The 22,595-nt window shown below is 33.7% G+C and overlaps 2 protein-coding genes and 2 long non-coding RNA genes across 13 annotated transcripts in view; 2 read left to right on the top strand and 2 right to left on the bottom strand.

The window, feature by feature from the left end:
• LOC138126313 (uncharacterized) overlaps window positions 1-22,595 on the top strand; it is an 84,870-nt gene that overhangs the window by 26,981 nt on the left and 35,294 nt on the right. The gene's annotated exons all lie outside the window — the stretch shown is intronic.
• On the bottom strand, window positions 2,350-12,658 carry LOC138126308 (receptor-type tyrosine-protein phosphatase epsilon-like). Of its 7 annotated transcripts, XR_011157741.1 has the most exons (18): window positions 12,172-12,656; window positions 11,840-12,111; window positions 10,298-10,430; window positions 10,020-10,192; window positions 9,504-9,960; window positions 9,273-9,451; window positions 9,104-9,191; window positions 8,972-9,054; window positions 8,655-8,918; window positions 8,480-8,601; window positions 8,293-8,428; window positions 7,999-8,242; window positions 7,733-7,941; window positions 7,555-7,677; window positions 7,354-7,502; window positions 3,563-6,468; window positions 3,390-3,514; window positions 2,350-3,331 (listed from the first exon to the last, which is right to left on the bottom strand). XR_011157741.1 is itself a non-coding variant. In XM_069042061.1 (16 exons), exons 1-16 carry the CDS (start codon window positions 12,329-12,331, stop codon window positions 3,307-3,309), a joined length of 2,817 nt encoding a protein of 938 aa, XP_068898162.1. In that variant the 5' UTR covers window positions 12,332-12,657; the 3' UTR covers window positions 2,350-3,306. The 7 variants fall into 7 exon arrangements, 4 of the variants coding, with proteins under 4 accessions (XP_068898162.1, XP_068898160.1, XP_068898159.1 ...); XR_011157740.1 differs by having other exon boundaries at window positions 2,350-3,514; XR_011157739.1 differs by having other exon boundaries at window positions 3,390-6,468.
• Window positions 10,472-11,833, bottom strand: LOC138126317 (uncharacterized). Its single transcript, XR_011157750.1, has 2 exons — window positions 11,477-11,833; window positions 10,472-11,425 (listed from the first exon to the last, which is right to left on the bottom strand). It is a non-coding gene; the product is annotated as an uncharacterized lncRNA (long non-coding RNA).
• Window positions 16,664-22,342, top strand: LOC138126312 (uncharacterized). Its single transcript, XM_069042080.1, has 4 exons — window positions 16,664-20,873; window positions 20,926-21,133; window positions 21,188-21,546; window positions 21,607-22,342. Exons 1-4 carry the CDS (start codon window positions 20,655-20,657, stop codon window positions 22,093-22,095), a joined length of 1,275 nt encoding a protein of 424 aa, XP_068898181.1. The 5' UTR covers window positions 16,664-20,654; the 3' UTR covers window positions 22,096-22,342.

Consider the following 22,595-nt stretch of genomic DNA (forward strand, 5'->3'; position numbering starts at 1 on the left):
TCTATGCTAAATAGATTGAAAAAATAAATTCTAAGGAAACCAATTTTTGTCAGTGATTCAAAAGGAAAAGTTATTCTCATATAATCAAACGTATTACAAATTTTGTCTCTAGTTCGACGATGAATAACTTTCTAATTGCCAATTTGCTGCATTTCTGCGGAAATCACGAACGTCTTTGAGGAATTTGACACTGACAATACAAATTTGTGACATTTGTCGGTCTTTTGTTTCCGCCATCAAATATGAAAATATCTCTAAAACAATAATTGTGGACTTGACAGCAAAATTTTAACCTTATCTTTTTTACGTGGCAAATGCAAGGAGTATAGAATAATAGGGAGGGGACATACGGCCGGCCGAGTGAAGCCGCCTTAATGCGCATATGTCTGCTATTAGTACGCCCTAAGAGAGTAAATCAAATCACTTGCATTGTGATATTTAGTGTGGTTTTCTAGTTTCTCATACTCTGAATACATTTGTGATGCAAAAAAAAAATATAGTGTTTTATTTTCCTGCAGTTTTATTGTTAATTCTCAAGTAGTGTTAACTGGAGCGTACTATGGCGGACAATAAATTTAGGCCGGCCTGTCATTGACTTGACATCAAAATGTGAAGCTGGCATTATGTTCAACTAACCCCATTTTCGATTTTTGTCATTCTTGTCATCTTGACAGCGATAATCAAAATTAAAATTGGGAAAAGAAGCATGCACCAGAGAGAAGTGCTACTACAAATAAGTTATGCTCGTGCCTCATGATCTGTAAGTTACGAAAAGGGCGAAGGAAACGCCAAACAGCTTGAAAACCTTAAGTTTGACAAGCTGACACATCAGTCATAATGACAATAAATGGTCGCTTGCACTGACTTTTTTGAAATGTCAGAAATTTGCCGGCCTAAATTTATTGTCCGCCATAGTACCTCACGGGTTGCATAAAATTACACCCGTTTCCTTGTCCCTCACCGCTTCAATTTACCGCGCCCATAAGCTTGCGTATGCCCCTCCCATACTCCTTGGGCAAATGTGATGAAAAATTATACAGATTGAATTTGGCGTTGATTCTTATCGGTCAATTGATGGGGGCGGAGCAGATAAAAAGTTATAACGGCAATACTACAGGGTTATTATAAATAATTGTAGTCGAAGCAGGCCATGCCCATGTTAAGAAATTTTTACCGCTTTCAGTGAACAGTGAACTGTCAATTTTTGTCGCTGTCTCTGTCATTTTTTAGGTGAAAAGAGCGGTGATGAGAGTTTTAATTATTTTTTTATTATACCTGAATCATAATCCCTGTTTTTGACACTAAAATGCGTGCGAAAATAGTATATTAAAGAACGAGTTTTATAAGGGTTGATTTGGTGTAGAAAACGACCCCTAGGGGAGTTTTGTATGGAACGAGTGAGCCAATGCCCTTATAAAACAAGTTTTTTATGTTATTTTTTAGAATTTGCACCCTTGTTTTAATTTTTAAATAAAAAAATAAAATTTTCAAATTCTAGGAAATTTTGTATTAATTGGTAATTCAAGGTAACGGATGCAACTACATCTGCAACATATGTTAAATAGTAGAGTTTGAACACTAATATTGGAAGTTTTTTTGTGTAAATGACAATAATACACTGAAATATTGATAAAAATTTTCTTAGAGATCTATTAAACTACGAGTGCTTTAAGAGAGCCATAAACGACTCCAAATTGAATACAACAATAGACCTATTAGAGACGCAGATTCTAAAAAGGGCCTTTAAAACACTAAAGCTTTAAGTGTTGCTTAGGTAACAACAAATTCACCTACATTTTGAACAATGATAAATAGACATTTATATACAATTTATGATAGCAACGAAACAACAACAATTGACCATTTCTATATCAACGATTGATGACACAGATTAGGTACTTCGGAAAGGGTATTTCAATTTACTTTTTTTGTTATAATTTTCAGATTGTAGTGCAGGTATAATAAAAAATAGCGTATGATACACGTTTATAAGGGCCTTTAAAGCACTTGCGACGTCAAAAGCAAACTCGTCGCGCGTGCTTTAAAGGCTTCCTTATAAACTTGTATCATAATATACTATTTTAAATTAACGATTGAATCCAACACTATTGAGTTTTGCACCCAATTCAACTCCTGTGTGTGAAAGGTGTATACTCACTTATTCACATCATTTATATGGAGCGACAACCATAAATTTTACACAGTTTTTATGCCTACTTGGACTAGAATCATTTGGAATAACCCTCTATAACTATATTTAATGTTTTTTAAATCAAAAGACAAATATCCACGTTAACTTTGGGAATCTATTGTGGGTTGCATAGGTATGTAGGAATCTAAACATTCGAATAAGATTACAATATAAGGTATTTATTATTATACATATTATTACATAATATGACAAAACAAATCTTTTTTTAAAGTAAATTATTTAACTTAAAATGTGTAGGTATAATATTTTTTTGTTCGACACTGTCAGAATTTGAGAATTTTCTCCTATGTGAACGGATTTTGATAAATGTCACAGCTTGTCAAAACGAAACGTCAAGCTAATTTTAAAGGTTTTAAGCGATTTGGAGCCTTTAAGGGGCTCGTCGAACAAAAAAACGTTGTATTCAACTCGTTCGTGTGTAAATTGGGCCTTTTTTGGCACGTGTGGGCCATTTTAAAACGCGAGTGAAACACACAAACTCGTCAAATAAACTACTATTCTTCCTGCTAATATTGCATAACAGTCAAAATTTTATAAAACAAGCGATGTTGTACTATTGCGATCAAAAAATTTTGGACACTAATGTCATCGTGCTGTCATACATTCTAAAACGACCCTTATGTATTAATAACCTCAATTTTGATTTTGTCAATTTTGAAAATGTGAATGTCAGATTTACCGAGAAAATATTCAAAAAGTTGTAAAAATCAGACAAATGGAATAAATAGTTATTTACACTACGAGAGAGGAAGGTAAAGCTTTTGTTCACGCGAATTGCATGTTCGGCCACGACGCGCAGCGGAGTGGACGATGCAATTCAATTGAACAAAAGCGGCCTTACTCTCGAGTGCTGTATTTGATTTTGTTCGATACCTGACATAACTCCTTAGAAAATGAGTGCAACTTTATATTCAAAATTTTAAATAAAATTAAAGTAAAATAAATAAATCACATTTTCGGAGAGATCTGTTGCTATGGAAAAAATAAAATACAAAATAAACAAAGTTTTGCAAAGTCCATAAAGTGATTGTGCGTTGTGGAAATCGATGACGAAGAATTCTGTGTTCCTGATGACGTCCTGGAAGAGGCAAGTGTCACGAAGTAGGTACCAAATGGTGCCTACGAAATCAAAATTACGATACCAGAAAGAATTGGAAATATTTACACAATGGCAGACCGAGATCAAGGGAAAAGACGAAAGCAGCATCAGCGCGGTTGTGATATTCAATGTTGAAGAGTACACTGTTTGTATTTCAAAACGTTGATATCTCCAGGTATCCAGGTAAGAGGTTTTTTAATAAGCTATTAGTTGTTTTAATATAATAAATTGTACAGGTTCAACAGTCTCACCTCCTTTTTGAAAACAAAATGTAGAAACTATCAGCCGAAAAAAGCTACAACTTCTTCAAGAAACGATGTTTGCAAGTTTTTACTGGAAGCGGCGGACCAAGAGTGGATCCTTCAGAAAGTTGTACTGATGATGGGCATATTCGGTGGCCGTCGAGATTAATTATGTAAAGTGATGAATTGTTATACAGCGAGTTTTTTTTAAGACTGGCCATAGGGTTTTACAAGCTACATTTTTCAACCCCCTGTTAACTTTTGTCCTCATGAAAATATTCAACTCAGTTTTGTAGTAAAGTTGTGGGATATGATAATGTATTGAAACAATTTCAATTTAATAACCAGAATCAAGGAATAAGTTATAGCAAAAAGACATTTTTTGAATTCCGTTTGCTCTAATTTTAAATTTTCAGTAGGCTAAAATTTCACCTGACATTTATAATTTTGATATGTAATTGATTATGTGATTGCTTAATTGCCTCTGGAGGCTATTTTGAACATTTCATTTAATTTTTATTAAAGTAAAGAAACTTGTTATAACATAAATAATGAATCTATCGTTATAATTTTTTTTTTTTTAATGTTCACACTATTTTTTGCAAATAACATTTTATTTGTAAATTGTCTATTACAACCATTTAGGTATTACAAATACAAAGTTAACAGGAGGTTGAAAAATTAGCATGTAAAACCCTCTGGCCAGTCTTAAAAAAACGCACTGTATACGTTATTCACGTTGAATTGAAAATTTCAAGGTCAAATAATTTAGCAAACAGTGACATGCAGGTAAATACCGTTCACGATGGATTGAGCATGCTAAATTCGCATTATGTTGGTTAGCTGCATGTCACTATTTACAAAACATAATTACAGAGCCAAAAAATAAAATTATTTGACCTTGAAATGTTCAACTCCACGTGAATAACGTTTAGTTATTATTGGTATGTAATTATTTTCAATATACAGTGTGGAATCAAATGATTTACATCTAGTTACCTTTGGAATTTTTGCACATGTAAATTTTCCTGTACCGCTCCACTTTTTTTTTCGAAGTGCCGAACTATTAGTTCTGTCAATAAATGTCATCAATCGAATTGACAATTGTTACAATTTACTAAATTGAATTAACAAACGTTGGTGGCCACTTTCAACACTAGCTGTGACTTGCTTATGTTAGCTCCTTTTTAATTTCAATCTCAACTTTGTATTCATATCATCCCTTCGCAATAAATCACATTTGGAATTTGGATATATATTTTGAGGTTAGGCTTTCTTTTTTTTGTAGAGCGGCATTTCGTATTTTTACAAGGGTAATGCAAAGGTAACTAGATGTAAATCATTTTATTCCACACTGTACAAATTCTTTTTCATAAAATCGAATTTCAATTATGCGTGAGCGAAAGTGCGTGAGCGAAAGTACGTGAGCGAAAGTGCGTGAGTTATACAGGTGATTCTGAAATAAGTTTGGAAAAAAAATGTGGAATATCCTTTACGAAATCATTCTGCGTAAATGACTTTTGGAAGTGAAATCAAAAGAATGCACATTACCCAATATCCTCGGATTTTCGACAGCTATGAATAGGCAAAATTTGTCCGAATTTGTTCACTTCATTAGCAACCATAAAGTCGTAGGTGCAAGCACTTTGTAAATGTTTCAATGAAAATGATCGAAAGGGGAGTACCTAATTAATAATTTTTTTATTATACCTGAATCATAATCCCTGTTTTTCACACTAAAATGCGTGCGAAAAAGGGCCTTGTATAACTCACTGGTAACCATGGATACAGACCCACTTTCTAGGGAGGTATCGAACAAATAAAATTATTTGACCTTGAAATGTTCAACTCCACGTGAATAACGTTTAGTTATTATTGGTATGTAATTATTTTCAATATACAAATTCTTTTTCATAAAATCGAATTTCAATTATGCGTGAGCGAAAGTGCGTGAGCGAAAGTACGTGAGCGAAAGTGCGTGAGCGAAAGAGAATGAGCGAAAGTGGAACCTTCACCCACTGGTAACCATGGATACAGACCCACTTTCTAGGGAGGTATCGAACAAACGAGGTTTTAATTAATAAAAAATATAAAACAAATACCCAAATGTACTCGCATATTAAAAAAATTATATTTTAAACCGGTGTCAAATTGACAACAATTTCATCTTTCATGTGACAGTTTCAATAAAGCATGATTTCGAGTAATTTTTTTATCTACGATCGCGTAAAAAGTAGGCACTTTTTGCACTAAAAATCGTTGTCAAAGTTGACGTTTAGAGAAACTGACGGAATCGTTCTTTAAAAGTTTTAGAGCACGATTTTTCGCTTTTATGGCACAGAACTGTCAGAATACAACAATCGAATTTGTTAGAAACATTGTTTAGGTTGCTAAACGACGTGGTTCTCAAACGACTTTGGTTATTCGTCAAATATTGAACCAATGATAATTATTTTATACAAATTTATGTTGAAACCGGTGTGATGATCTCACGATCGTAGATAAAATGTTGTAAGACATACGTGTAAAAAGTTCCTTTGTTGCACTCACATCTTTTAAAATACTCGTACCTCGGTCGTATTTTAAACCCGTTCGTGCAATAAAGGATAACTTTTTACACTTATATCTTAAATAACTATTAATGTGAGAACTTTGATGTCCAAAATTTTATGATTGAAATAGTACCTATAACCATCACTTATTACAATAACTGTTCGTTATCTCGTTCAAGAACGTTTTTATAAAATGTCAGTGCAGCGCGATGTAGAAAGACAAACTGTTCGAAATCGATAAAATTAATGTGTGTGCGTCTCACAGATTTTACAGCACCAACAACATCGCATTTTCTTTCGTGAATCATCTTATCAACCATGTACAAGAAGCAAACCATTAAACCGCTGGATCTGATTCCATCACTAGAAATCATAATAAATGTGTGTATCAAGAAATGACATTCACACAGTGGGTCATATGTGTTAAAAAACAGAAAAGTGAAAACTTTATGATAAAATAATAATTCTCAACAAAATAGCAAAGTAGATCTGCATTTTGTATGATAGAATAATTAGAACAGAGCTAGGTAAGAACCTTTTCAGTGACGTTTTTTTATCCTTTTTGAACCACCGTGTATACCTACATAGTATACAGAGTGATTCTGAAATAAGTTTGGAAAAAAAACGGTAATTGGCGATGATGAGAAGAAGTGATAGACAAAAATATTTCTTATAAAAGTTTTTTCGTTTTCGAGATACAAATGATTCAAAAATTGGTAAAATTGCTAGTACGCTGCTGAGTTAATAGTATATTATATACCAAGGTGGAGAAGTTCATGATTATAGCCAGAGCGCCAAGATTAGAGCCCGAGGCGCGCCGAGGGTTGTAAGGCGCGAAGGCTAAAGGGACTTCTCCACCGTGGTTTTTACTTTATTACTAGTAGTGAAAAAAAATTATTAATTGATTATCCTGGTAGTTTAGCGTTTAGGTTTACCAACAATAATAATCAAAGATAAAAGGTGCCCGTAGTCACAAACGTGACATTAAGTACTCCCCTTTCGATAATTTTCATTGAAACATTTACAAAGTGCTTACACCTACGATTTTATGGTTGCTAATGAAGTGAACAAATTCGGACAAATTTTGCCTATTCATAGCTGTCGAAAATACGAGGATATTGGGTAATGTCCATTCTTTTAATTTCACTCCCAAAAGTCGTTTACGCAGAATGATTTCGTAAAGGATACTCCACATTTTTTTCCAAATTTATTTCAGAATCACCCTGTATAAGCTCCTGTCAAACTTACTCGCAGCAAAATAAAATTCGACCCCCTTGTGAGTTTTCTTTCCTTATTGCATCCCAAATGTCCAACATCAGGTCGGTGCTGTCTGGTACTCCTTTAATTTTGGGCCATTTTTTGACGTTGAAAACTGACGGGGGTTTTTTCAGCTTCAGCTAAAACGAGTACAATGAACGGTCAGGGTAAAATAAAAAAACACCACATTACTCCATTAATTTTCAATGTAAACTTGTTGTAGTAGCGATACTCTTTAATAGTATCCAATTCAATTGTGACTTCTTTAGTTTTGATAGCCTTGTTGTGGTTTGTCGGAAAGTAACAACAATCGTTCTAGGAAAATTTAATTTGAGTAAAAATTGTGGGGTGTTAATTGCTGTAATTTTACCGAGGTTGTACAATTCAGCTCGTTTAAATTGATGATCACTTCAACTTCGTTTTGTATAACCATTGACCAAAAATCTGATAGGGTGTTGCGCAGTGGTTGTTGAGCCACAATATATTTTTCCTTTTGCTTGTAGTCAACCACGTACATGGCATGGATGTAATCTGATTCAGCGTCTGGTGATACTTGTAATGTTACTCGACTATGTTCAACTAAATACAAAATGTTGAATTGTCAATTTAATATCAAATGTGGTGTGTTGTACAAACCAGGAAGCAGATTATTATCATTTTGATAACGGTTCTTCTTCGGTTCATCCGAGCAAGGGATGTAGGGTGTAAGAGCCCTGAACATCCATTCTCTGTGTTCCAAAAGTTTCGACCACATTTTTTTAATGGTATTATCCTCGAACAACTTGTTACAGTAAGCTTCATAGTCTTGGTTTAACTCAATCGCATCATTCCTGTAGTTAAGGTTCTCATAAATTATGAGATGAGCTAGTTGGTATTGTTTCTAAAACAGTGAATAATAATCGAATTGATATTTTTAGCAGAACTTTTTACCAAATTCTGGACCATATCGGCTCTACTGTTTCTCAGTCTTTTGGTGATCTCAAACAAATTGAACAAACCACTGCTTGCAACTTCTCGTAAAGCTATGTCGCACAAGACCAGAGTTGCTGATCTGCCTAAGCCACCCCTACAAAATATTTTTAAGTTTTCTCGTTTTCATATTTTTACTAAATCGTACAAACAGTGGAATACCACTGGTACAGAGTGATGGGGTATGGATAATAGGTCATTCATGAACTCGGCGAAAACGTGGGACGACAAGAAATTATTGGACCACGTGTTAAAATGAAGATGATTTAGCTAGAAAATTAGAATTTAAATGGGATATACAGTGGGTTTATTTATACTTGTACCTTCCTAGACTCTCCAAATCGCTGTAAAACTAACATTCTGTGCTCGTAAAATTCATATGACGAGACTTTAGGTGAGTAAATTTCCATGCCATCGCACCTCATTTGACAGTCTGTTTGCGGCCAATAGCAGTAATATTTTTCATCATTGTGACTTATCATTACGATATATTCAACTTTCTCTTGCCAGATCATTCGCCAGAAATCTGTGAAGGTCTTTTCCGTAGGATTTTGTGTAACAATATATTCTTTAGGATTATCGAAACACTAAAAACGCTAGTTGACTAAATACATTTTAGATTTTTCGAAATAAATTTTACCTGCACGTAACTGGCATTTATGTAATCTGTAGATCGGTGTTCGTCACCCAAAGTTTTGTGGAGTTTGACTCGATTTTCATCATCTGAAATGTTTACTAAGAGACTGAACATTTTGAAACAGAAAACACTTACAAGGAAGAATGTTGGGATATCTATTTTTTTCCAAATTTTCCGGCTTTTTGCCTTCATTGCTTTCTTTCAAATATCCAGAAGGAAGAGACTAAAATACGTGTCTAAATTATATATACTTTAAGAAGAGTAAAATTGTGTATACCTATGTATAAAAATAAAAAATACATACCTCAAACTGCGCTTTGAGATCGTCAGATGTTTTCTCCCTGTTAAACACTTGATGAATGTAATTTGAAAAAAGTGGCCCTTTAATTGAAGGCCATTGATCACGTGTTGCCGAATTGTCAGTTTTTGAATTTAATAATATTTCTGTATCTTCGTTTTCATTCTTTTTGAATACTACTGCTTCTAAAATTTTACTGTTAATTTACAATTACAGTGTGCAAATACGAAATTATACCACCAGGTCTCAATTTGGATTTTCTCTTTTTAAAGTAAACAAATATCAACACCGATGCAATGAACACAATCGGAAGAATTATCAGCAGGTATAGAGGGTTGAAGGAAGATGTAGCGAGATCACTAGATCTCGTGTCCTCTATTACATTCGTAGCATTCTTATCTATAACATTCCTACTATATTTTTTGTAATCCGGTAAACTGGATGTTATATTTATTTTTTCATTTAAAGCATTTTCACAAGACACATTAGACACATTAGACGCATTATAAATATTATTGTCAATGTGTATGTATCTTTTATTCTCTTCACAACTTAGATTTGAAGACAAATATGCAGTGTCGCCAATAGCCGAAAACCCTGTTTCATCAGAGATATGGTTCGTTGTTATTGATATGTTGAAACAAGTAGTAAACTTTTTCAATGGAAATTGTTGTTTTTTCCATTTTCCGTTGCCCTAAAAAGAGATCTCTTTAATCGTGGTTAAGGTATATTAATTTGTTACAATAAAGTTACAATAAACGATTCAGTTATATTATTATGGATTGAGTTTAATAATTGAATTGTAATATTGCAGCCAGGACACATTGCCAAATACATAGAAAAACATCCTGTTTCTACAGTTGTGCAGTTTTCTAGTTTTGTGTAGATCGTTTCTGTTCTACTTTGAGTCGTATGTAGATAAGTATCTGTAATAGATAGATCCGAATATAAGTAAATGAAAACAATTACATAATTGTACACCGAAGCAAAACAAAATTATTAGACAACATAATATTTTCTTTATTACTTACAGTTGTGCAGTTTCCATATGTCCGTTGCTTTGCTGATGTAATATTGTGAAGCATTAACATTTGAGGGGATATAACACCTCCTGCTGATATTGGCACACTCGAATTTATTGTTTTTTAGTTTTAGGTGATACCACTGAAAATGTCAGCGAAAATAATAAACTAAGAAACCACACATTGGTAGTTTAAAAATTGATTTATCTAATTTTTAATTTAAATAAATCTGAAATATAGTACCTAATACAATTCTTTCGAAAACAAATTTCATACTATTGACGTTTTGACAGATTCCACTGTATGTGTTAGTACCATATTTCAATTACTAAAAAATTTGCTGCCTAATTTACGTTTAATATTACTTATTTTTTTTTTTAGGATAGTAACAAATTATCACTGAACTAAATGTAACGTTTAACCAAGAAACTGGTCATCGGCAATCTAAAAAATTGATTTACTTAATTCTTAATTTATATGAAACTTATATAGAAATATATTATAGAAATTTCATTTTCCGGAAAAAATGTTCATTTGGCATTTTTTTACAAATGGTTCAAGGAAATCTAAAATGTATATCGGGTGTGTCAAAAAGGTCGGATACCAAAGAAGGTACACAATTTAGGGTAATCATGGAACATGAAGAAAAATTTTTTTTTTTGCTTTTCGCCTTTCGTTAACACGCAAGAGCTTTTGGAAGTTACAACTAAACTGCCTATAAAACTAAATGATCCTGTTATTAATGTGGTAACATAATTGTATGTGTCAACTTTCAAAGGTGCCTTCAACAGATATCCAAAAATTCCTTTCACGAATACGTTTGAAATCAGTTTCTTCGTCAGTGTTAAACATAATGAAATTTTGTGTGGGGGAGTAGTTTTCAAACGTGGCAACATTGCTAACATAGCATAGCAACAAAAAAAAAACACCTTTATAAAATACATTAATGTCAATTAAATTGTGACAGTTTTCGAAATGTATTCAAAATGAGTTCTACCGCAGATGAGTATTGTAATATGTATTTAGCTCTTGGTGCCGCAGAAAATAACGCGGCACTTAGCTGCACAAACATACACCATGCGTTGTCCTAACGGAAGGCATCCCAGTGCGAATGTTTTTAGGCATTTTGACCAATGACTGAGAAAAAAAAATATAACCATGACAACTACATACGGTATTTTTAGTTACCTATTGCGTTGCTGCCATTTTCGTTTTCACTTTCTGGGAGTTTTTTCTTTAACTGAAAGCTGCAGAACAGTTTTTGGTACAAAATCGGGGTCTATGTTATGCTATGCTATGCTATGCTATTAAAACGCCTGTCCGTCCTTTTTAACATACCCGATATACGAGTAAATCATGTAGGGTGTTCATAGTTTTATTTAGTTTTTTAAGGTAGCAGTAGCAGCAGTGCAAAATAAATTAAGAAAATTTTGCATTAATGACAAATTAGTCATTGAAGAAATTTGCTCGCATAATTATAAAATAGAATATACGATCTTGCAACTTAATTTTTCTGTAATTTTCTAGTTAAAGGAATAAATATTTTTGTACCTGATCTTGTGTCCCATTTTGTGTTCCATCTTCTGTCCCATTGTGTCTCTGACTAAAATTTATAGGTAAGCTTCTATTCTTAAGAATCTCGTGAAACTCTGTGTGAAAATCATGATTGTCCTTAAATGTTTCCCATCGTTCGTCTATTACAATATCGTTTATGTGATGATTGGATTCTGTGGAATTAATAACTTTCCAAACATTAGTCCCTTCGACTTTCTCTGTTAAGAGAAGGGTAACTGTAGAATTATCTAAATAGGATGATGAAGTACCTGGAACATTTAATTAGCAGTAGCAAGAGTGGGTAGAAAACTGTAGTAACACAAATTTACCAACGTAAGTACCATCTTTTCCCAAACCGTCATTTAAAAATATTCCAGGACTGTCACCATCCACTACACAGTACTTAGTAGAATTACTATTTTCACACACAGCAAAAGTACAAAATAGAAGAATAAATGAAACATTATTAAACGTCTTACAATTTGTCATAGTGATTATAAATTTCTAAACGGTTTATTTAATTTTATGTTTTATCTTATGTGTTATCTCAGATATAAGATAATATAAATTTACCATTTATCAAGAACCTCAAATACTACGGATTAAACATTATTCTGCAAATAAGGATATGATAACACCCAAATACATCTGGTACAAGAGGAGGCTTTTATTGTATCTTGTTTTATAATATTTATGTAGTTACACATTTGGAACTTTTTTTTGGACACACATATTTACGGTTTACAGATTCACTTGTGAGACACGCTGTAAACACCAATCTTCTACATTAAAACTGGAAGTTACTATAAAAATTTACTCACTTTAATCGTTATCTTTCCAATGATGAGTCATTTGAAACATGCGTTATCAACATAAATAGAAAGATTATTCAGAAATTTTTACACTGTGTTAAAAATCAATACAGAATGTTCGTGTTAAAATTTATTCAACCTATACTCGAATTTTCACTGCAATATGAGAATTGCCCGATAGATTTCTTAAAACATTATTCCACTAAAAATTTCGCTACAAAATTCACAATTACTTTCTGTACAAACTGTATATCATCTATTAATTCCTCTATTGCGATTCATTTGATAAAATTATTATTATCAAACCGCAAATTTGTAAGGTACCTACATTTTATTTAAGAATAACACTACACCTTTTTCAATTGTATTTCAGAAACCATCACATGTAATTCAGATTAGTTAATTTGATTTCAGAAAACATAAATTGTAATTCAGATTTGTCAATTGTATTTCAGAAAGTGTTAATTGTAATTCAGAATAGTAAATTCAATTTCAGAAAGCGTTGTTTGTAATTCAGAATAGTTAATTCAGTTTCAGAAAGCGTTAATTGTAATTCAGAAAGTATCAATTGTAATTCAGATCAACAACTTACTTGTACATATTCTTGTCTCAAACAACCATGTATGTACCTATACAGGGTGTCTTTGAAGTTATTGCGTTCCTTTTAACATGTCATAGTATGCGTTGTTCTAAAGAGTTTTAGCCAAAATCACCTTAGTAAAATGAAGATGCAATAAGTTAATTTTTTTGAAAATTTTGAAACCGGTCCTGCTCAAATTTGCGCTGATTTGTTAGAAATTAGAATTGACACAAAAAAATCAAATGAGCATGGACGTTAATCAAAAATACTGTCACAGTTGTCATTTAATTGTCGGAATGGCTTTATCATTACGAAAATAATGAGCTGACAAATATGTTGCTAATCTATGGGCAATGTTATCACGTTATCAGAATGCAGCTGCGGCGTCCAGAGAGTACGCAGAGCGATCTCCAGAAGGACACGATCCTGGGCCACGTCAGTTATTAATCTACATAGTACAGCGGAGAAATAGACAGGAACGGACTCAAAATTTTAGAAAACAATAAAAATATACAATTAATTATCTCCGTTAATACAAACATTTTACTAAGAAAATTTAGGCTAAAATTCTTAAGAATAATATATAGTACTGTAGTTTCAATTTGGTTGTAGGTCGTAAAATTTTATGGTACTTTAAGTTAAAGATCTTGCGGGGCTTATAAATCCTAGTTTACCACTAGCAGGTAATATTTTAAGCAGGGTTGTATTGTACATTTGGTATATTTGCATTGTACGGCAAACGGCACGCGCCGCTCCCCAACCTTTTCAAACCCAACCATTGTGCCCGTTAATCGCTCATAATATCCAATAAAATTTTACGACCTACAACCAAATTGAAACTAGTATATCTCTTGTTACAAGGAACGCCTCAACTTCGAAAACACCCTGTATGTATAGGTTGTATTTTAATTCAATATAACAATTCTTTACAAAATTAACAGAATACAATCATATTTAACGGCCTACTAATATGTCATCTCTTGCTAAAGCGGCAGCATGATGTATGGTGGTGTGCTGCGCTGCACGAGCACAATCTCCCCGGTAATAGTATCTTTTGCTGCATCAATAATTTCCTCCAAGTAAACCAATCTTTGTTCTATAACCCTAGGTGCCACTACTTGGGGAACACGAAGATGAGTTTTCGTGTAACACTTAACTTTAGACCAAATATACTCAATAGGATTTAACATTGGTGAGGTCCCAAACTTAACAGTGTTGCGGTAGTTCCATTGGTAACTGCTTCAAGTCTCGAATGGCACGGAGCGTTATCACAAACTATCACCAAATCCGCTAACTGATTTCCCATTTCTTGCCAGTGTTGTAAGAATGATGTTGCCCAAGCATTGGCCAAATTTGCGGTGAATGACCCTCTACGCCGCTCCATTGTTACAATTCCTGCTGTCGAAATTGCTCCAATTAAATGTACATTTGTACCTCTTGCCGCTGGAAGCTGCTGTATTGCTCTCGACCCAATACGAGCACGCCCTCTTGTTCGGCGGCAAAACAAATTAAAATTTGTTTCATCGATCCAAACAATTTGTTTGCCTTGCTCTATGTAATGGTTCAAAGCTTGAACATATTCTGCATTTCCGTTTGTTTTCTTCTATGTTCATGGCGGCTGGTTCACAATGTGTTTGTTTTATAGTGAAAACCCTCCCTTCCAAATAATTTCCCACTGTGGTTACCGATACCATATTTCGGAAAATTTGCAAAATTTTCTGTTGTAGCTGCTTTGATGTGACGCTGCACTCGAGTTCCCGTCAAGGGTAGAAGAGCGCTTCAATCCCTTACTTACCTACCCCTCTAGCCGTTGCCAGGTACCATTGTTGTTTACCATTACATGGACCAAAAAAAAAGTTTAAAATTTTAAAAAGTTACAAATACCGTGTAATCAACAATTATATACTTAGATAAGGGGTGGCTGTGACTTTGAAAGTGTCAGATCTCAGATTTTTCGTATCTTTGTTAAGTCAGCTAATAAACGTCAAACAACTGTCACTATTAACCAAATTTTAACGCAAAAATGATTTTTACTTCAGAACATAGAAGATTCATCATTGAATCTTACTTTCGTTACAGTGCTTTTAATAACTAAGATTTTTTTCTGACGGGAATTCGAGTCTAGAATTTGGGGTGCATTTTTACCTTGACGGGAATTCGTGTGCAGGATTAAAGGGCCTATGTCCAAGCCCAGGTATAAAATATTATGCTGACGGGAACTCGTGTGCACCGGGTACGAGTATCTCGGGTCAATTCAGATTGGTTTTTAAAATTGATGTCGGGTAAGTTACTAGGCCGGGTCTTCGACTCGGCTCCATCCCAATTTTTTTAAAATAGCAACTACCATTTCTGATCCTAGATATAAATGTTAAATTTAATTTTAAGCCCAGTTTTATTAACATTGTGTATGTCTATTTCTAGCCGTTTTGGTGTAATTTGTATTTTTTTTTTTAATCTAGAAATTGTTTTATTTGAATTTTTATTCAAAAATCGCAGGCCTTTAAAACGCTCGTTTCACTCACGTTTTAAAATGGCCCGCTAATGCCATAAAGAGCAAAATTTACACACGAACTCGTTAAATAAACTAAACGATGTTCACGTTGAGTTGACAATTTCAAGGTCAAATAATTTAATTTTTTGGCTCTGTAATTATGTTTTGTATATAGTGACATGCAGCTAACCAACATAATGCAATTTAGCAATGTTCAATTCAATGTGAACGGTGTTTACCTGCATGTCACTATTTACAAAACATAATTACATAGCCAAAAATAGTATATTATACCGGGTGTAGAATTGGTTTACGAGACATAGGATTTTACATGTAAAAATAAAGAGTTTCAATTATTGGCTCCCCTAATAATTTTACGGCAAAATAGTTAAAACAAAAGTTGGAGAGAATTAAAATTACTGTCTAATTTCGGTCTTACTTTTTTTCTAACATCTTCTGGTACTGAAAGAAAGGCAAGAAAGAAGTTGACACAAAAACAGTAAAAAGTACTACTAAGCATGAAATTGTATTTCTTTCTTTAAATGTTATAATGGAGGAACTTTTTTAAGCAACATCCAAGCAACATTTGCTTCAGGTTTCCCAGACCGATCAATTCCTGCCACAGAAACAATTGGAAGAATTGTAGAGAAGTTTGAGCATTTAATGGAAGATACCTTTTCATTCATCCTGTAGTCCTGTACGACTTCATTTGAAGGGCAAATTAAAAGACAATTAAATAATAGAGAAACCATTCGACAAATACATAGTATTTTAAAAGTCAAATTTCATGGCTAGTGCTACTTTTTAGTATTTTTGTGTTAACTCCTTTCTTGCTTTTCTTTCAGTACCACAAGATGTTAGAAAAAAACAAAGAGTGGAATTAGACACTATTTTTAATTCTCTCTAACTTTCATTTTAACTATTTTGGCATAAAATTATTAGGGGAGCCAATAATTGGAAGTCTTTATTTTTACATGTAAAATCCTATGTCTCGTAAAGTCGTAAACCAATTCTACACCCGGTATGTATATTGAGAGAGAGAAAGGCATGATTTTTCCTAAGGTGCAGTTTGTAGCCAGAGTATATACTGGGTGCCCCAAAATTCTCGGAACAACGTAGTAGTACGTTGTTAAGTAGTCATTAAGAGATCAGGTAAAAATGTTTAAAAAAATCAATCTTCTTTTTTATAGAAGATATGGACCTATTCGTTACACTAAATGTGGCAACATTTAAAAACATTCTATGCATCCCAATAGTCTGCAAATATTTCATTTTTGTTGTATCCATGGAAATGAGAGGGAAAAATCAAAGCCGTGTTGCCGTACGCTATTTGAGGTAAAAAGAACATAAAATTACTACTTGGAAATGCTGGAAATAATGAAGAAAATAATTGCAAACCTGATCACAATCGTTCAAAATTATTAGGCCACTGGCTAGTAAAAGACAAATAGTCAAAAAAATGTTTATTATTTAAAATAAATTATATCAAAGCTGCACCTTTTGGGCCCCCATATCTTCAAACCTAAGAGGTATAGAATTTTTTAATTATTTTTCTCGTTATTTTCTAACATGAATTGACATTGCCTCATTGAGTTGTTCCGAGAATTTTGGGGCACCCAGTATACTATTTTTTTTACGGTAGGGAGTAGAAAGAGCACAAAAATCTCAAATTTTAAGAATAAAAAAATGATGACAAATGAGTTGTCATCTTTCGATGAATTAAATGGAATTAGTAGTCTTTGAGATTTATGCCTTGACAACACAATTAGATTTTTGTCACAATTGTCAAAAAAATGAAAACTCCCATTAGATTTTTGTCACAACTGTCAAAAAAATGAAAGCTCCCTAGGGAGCGAATATTTGCTCCCTAGGGAGAAAATAGTCTACTTCTGTCACGACGTTGACATCCGAGAAGTTGATTTCTACTCCCGATCGTGAAAAAATAAATAAAAACATTTGACTACCGCCAAAACAGAATTTTATTAACTCTAGATTGAACAACTTAATACCAAAACTTTAGTATGATTATGTTAAATGCGTGTCTCACAAGTTTTGTAATACTGTTTTGTAAATAAATGTTTGTTTCCAAAGTTTTGAATTAAATATAATAAATGGTGGGGGAAGCGAACAGGTACATCCTTTTTAGTTATCACCGAAATACTGCCAACAAAAACACTAGATAATCTTAGCCAACTCGATCCCAAAAAGTTGGTGATTGCCTAATAAGTTAAATTTTCTTGACCGCAGTTCGAGTTAAGATTAGAGACGACCAGGTAAGTTAAAATTCTTTGACCGCAGTTCACGTCTTTTCCCATTTCGTGCGTTCCCGTTTCGTGCGTTTTTGGGTTCCTACCTGTTTTAGTGCCGTTTCGGGCGCCAAGAAATTGGGTAGTGCCAGTTCGTGCGTCGTCCTTTATAGAGCTTTCTCCGCAATGGTACAATGTACTAAAGGGGTCCAATTTATATCTGTACCTGAACAGCTACTGGCTGAGGGAAAAGTTATTATAAAATCTCTTCACGTCTAATGTGTAAAGTGAAAAACACATTTATTTTGGACTTAAATGCACTCAGATAGGTAGGTATAAAATAAGTAGAAGTTTGTCATAAAGCCTTTACAAGGCTAAGTGTAACTTATTCTATGCTAAATCTATAGTCAAGTGAACGAAATCAATCCCAACTTGAAGAATTTTGGATAACATTATTTGACAGCGAAACATAGTAAATACGAGTATGTGGGTAGGTATTTTTTTCACCCCATAGTAGGCGTTGAAGTGCCAATTGTGAACGCACTGTACCTACTGGTTACGAATCACGGATCAGCTGTTTGAATCTTACGTTTGACACGAGTGGTGCCATATATAATGGTTAATGGTGCGTTCACAATAGACTGTTCAAGGCCTACTACAAGTTGAAATTTAAAAAAACACCCAATATAATGTTTTTGATTAAAAATATTGGGTGGGTATTCCGTACATGACCGTATCCCGCATTGTCAGCGGACCAACGCAGGAAACGGCACTCGCCGCAGGTAAAGACTTGGGACGACGCCCGAATCGGGAATATTTTCAGTAACGCACGAAATGGGAACGCACGAAACGGCACTAATTCGCAGTTCAGGTGTCGGATTATTGGGCTTCTGACAGCTGACCGCAGTTTGGGTGCACCGTCGAAAGCAACGTAATTTACTTGACGCTAAAATAGAAAATGCTCTAGCAAAATGTTTCAAAGAGATAAAAAGGTTATCATATTCTTTTCCTTTATTCTAAAATCTTGAGTTGTAAAAACGGAACGCATTTTTCACCAAACAGTGTTGCCGGTTGTATTTCTGACGTAGAATTTCATTTATCCAACATTCAATAGTAATATCGTGTTTTACTAGTTAGTTTTAATTGAGTAAACTGGGCTATAACTAGTCTGTTGTTTTAACCCACGTTGCCATTTGCACCGTGGGTTATAACATACATAACCCACGTTGCCATTAGCACCGTGGGTTATTAACGTTCATAACCCATCGGGAGCTGAATTTCATCAATAATGTCATTATCTAAAAATTTTGGAATATTGGATAAAACGTTGTATGGCATACGTGGGTTATTAAGTACTACCCACTCGAGGTAATAACCTACTCGGGCAAGCCCTCGTAGGTTACAAATACCTCTCGTGGGTAATATCTTAAATAACCCACTTATACCATAAATAACTATTACGTCTTGGTATAATTTTAATTACGATTTGCATTTGCAATCCAAATTATCTTATGTTGCTCTGATAGTGCTTTGACAAGCTTTGACATTAGTGCTGGTCTTTATTATCACATTGTACACTGCATTGTACCGTTCATTGTTCATACCCCTATTAAAAATGGTGTCGTATACCAACAACGAAAAAACCGATATGGTTTTAATTAGGGCCCGGATTTTAGGCAAAATGGACTATTTTTATTTTTTAAGGCACATGTATGAAACTTGTCTATAAATGATTTCTGGCTTAATTAGAGTAATTAGAGCCATATTTGATTCTGCCTATTCGGCCTAAAATGCCCTTTAAATACCTATTTTACCTTTTAACTGCCTGAACATGCCTAAAATGACCAAAAATCAATTTCATTTTTGCGGTTTTTTCCCAATTTTCGAATTCTGGGAAGTTTACGGTATTGAAAATGTAAAAGTGGTACCTCAATAAAATTTACAATGCTTTATGATTTTAAAATTTAAGGAGATGTAATTACTGAAATGTACAAAGTGCAGTACAATACAGGAATTACTTTTTCGCTTTTACGGTTGGGACCATGATGTCAGCGGTAAATACTCCGACAATACCTAAGTACCACAAACCATTAGACTGGACTGGCATAAATTACAGAGTTTATCTGTTTGCCTCTGTTCGAAGGGGTGCAGGTATACGCGGTCTAATGTTTTCTGATACTTAGGTATTGTTAGAAGCTTTAACGTTTATAAAATGGTCCTTGCCATAAAAACGAAAATTAAAATCCCGAAGTGAAACAATAAGAGAAACCTTAAGGGTGTCATTTTCTAAAAATTTAAGAAATATAAAATTAACCATCTCCTCTGAAATTTGGTGGGAGACGTAAATATAAGCATTACAAATTTGTCATTTCTCGTTTACTTTATCTCCGTGCAGTGGTCGTGTTTCTTGTGAACCTGTTTAAAGTGAACATAATGCCGAAACAAAAAATTAGTTTACGCGAAAAAATATTACAGTGGACAAGCAAGAAAGATTTATATGAAATAAAATCAACCCGAGAAATGTTTTGTAAAGCTTGTGGTAAACTGGTAAGTTAAGCATAATTAAAAATATGTCATTTTATATTTTTTACTTATTTGAAAATTTTATTTTTTGTAGTTTATATGCGAAAAAAAATGTCACTTGCAACAGCATGAGCAAACGGCCATCCATAAAGAGAACATTATGACACCGCTTCGGCAAACGTTGCTGACACAGAACTTGGAGGAATCGGCAAATAGTACATTCAATATGGAACTTTGTAACGTCTTTTTAGCTGCCAATATACCATGGCACAAACTACAAAATCCTGCGTTTCAGAATTTTCTGACAAAATATTGTGGTAGAAAAATTCCGGATGAGTCTACTTTACGGAAAAATTATTTACCAAAATGCTACAAAGATGTATGAACATACTATCTTTTAATATTTAATTTAAAATTATTTTCACTTTTAGACTATTGACCGCATTCGGAATGAGCTGGATCCTTTTAACATATGGGTTTCAGTTGACGAAACAACAGATGCACTTGGGCGATATGTGGCGAATTGTCTGGTTGGGAAACTTTCAGAAGATGAACCTGGAAAATCTTATCTTTTGGCGTCTAAACAATTAGAAAGAACAAATCATGAGACAATAGCTAGATTCGTAAATCAATCTTTAGGTAAGGGTTTTTCACTTTTTTAAATTTATTTTGATTTAAAATTTCTATGCGTAGAAATCTTGTGGAGTACCAGAGTTGTTGCTGAAAAGTTTCTTTTGTTTGTAACGGATGGAGCACCATATATGATAAAATCTGGTAGACACCTTAAGGTGTTTTATCCAAAAATTGTGCATGTCACATGCTTAGCGCATGCTTTAAATCTAGTGGCTGAAAAAATTCGCTATCAATATGAAGATGTGGATAATTTAATTTCGAACGTGAAAAAAATTTTCGTTAAGGCACCTTTGAGAGTTGAAATGTACAAAGAAAAACTAAAAGAAATGCCACTGCCTCCACAGCCAATTTTAACACGATGGGGAACATGGCTTCAGGCTGCTATGTTTTACAGCGAACACTTTGATTCCATTAAAGAAGTAAGTATATAAAAGATAAGCAAATTAATTGATTGTTAAACTGTTTTTAACTACTCACAGGTTGTCATGTCCTTTGATGGAAGTTCTGCTGTTGCTATTCAAAAAGCACAGTCTATAATGAAGAAACCCGGAATAAAAAACCAATTAATTTATGTTCGCAGTAATTTTAAAATAATCTGCGAAAGTATTACTCAATTGGAAAAAAATGGGTTACCTTTAACCGATTCAATCAAAATTGTTGAAAACGTATTTACCTCCCTAAAAAAATCTCCAGGCCCTGTAGCAGCAGTAGCATTAAAAAAACTTGAAGATGTTACTGAAAAAAATCCTGGATACAAATTTCTTCTAGAATTGGCAAGAATTTTTAGAGGTGAAGATGTGCCGGAACATGACACCAAAATGGAAGAAATTTATTACAAATTTGCGCCCATTACCTCTTGCGAGGTAGAAAGAAGTTTTTCAAAATATAAGTCCATTTTGGTGGATAACCGACAATGTTTTAAAGTAGAAAATTTAGAGCAATATCTTGTATGCAATGTAAATACGTAACAATGTAAATAACTAACAAACTTGTAGTATTGTATATTAATTAATAAAAAATAATTAGTAAATATCTTGTTGTGTGTACCTACTTAAAACTTTAAAAACACATTTTTTAATTTAATTAACCACAACTTTAAGGACCTAGTATGGCTTATTTTCAGTTTTTAAGGGACTATTTGCAGTAGTTTAAGGGACTATTTTAGGCACCTATTTCCGACTTTTTAATTGCCTAAAATCCGGGCCCTATTCATAATCATAAATTAAAAATCAAAATTTTTGCACTGCAGAGAGCCACTGCACGCATATGTGTGGATCACCGACCAGATAGTCGGTGAATGTGCGCACTCGCATTGTACACCATGCTCTATCAATAGTTGGCCAACTTTCTTGTTGAAAGGGAATTCCAACTATTTTTAGATCAATCTGTCGGCCGACTACAATCGCTTTAGTGTGCGCACTCACATAAGTCCTCATACTTGTTAAGCAACCAACTAAACTGTCGGCCG

The sequence above is a fragment of the Tenebrio molitor genome, chromosome 3 (genome assembly GCF_963966145.1).
Source record: "Tenebrio molitor chromosome 3, icTenMoli1.1, whole genome shotgun sequence".
In the NCBI taxonomy this organism is placed as follows: domain Eukaryota; kingdom Metazoa; phylum Arthropoda; class Insecta; order Coleoptera; family Tenebrionidae; genus Tenebrio; species Tenebrio molitor.

Bases quoted from the DNA above. Each gene is read 5' to 3' on its own strand.
- LOC138126308 (XM_069042058.1), bottom strand. From the start codon at position 12,331: ATGACAAATTGTAAGACGTTTAATAATGTTTCATTTATTCTTCTATTT. The intron at 10,193-10,297 runs GTAAGTAATAAA...TATCTATTACAG, and splicing joins CATATGGAAACTGCACAACT to ATACTTATCTACATACGACT. The intron at 8,243-8,292 runs GTAAAAAGTTCT...TCACTGTTTTAG, and splicing joins CCGATATGGTCCAGAATTTG to AAACAATACCAACTAGCTCA.
- LOC138126312 (XM_069042080.1), top strand. From the start codon at position 20,655: ATGACACCGCTTCGGCAAACGTTGCTGACACAGAACTTGGAGGAATCG. The intron at 20,874-20,925 runs GTATGAACATAC...TTTCACTTTTAG, and splicing joins TACCAAAATGCTACAAAGAT to ACTATTGACCGCATTCGGAA. The intron at 21,547-21,606 runs GTAAGTATATAA...AACTACTCACAG, and splicing joins ACTTTGATTCCATTAAAGAA to GTTGTCATGTCCTTTGATGG.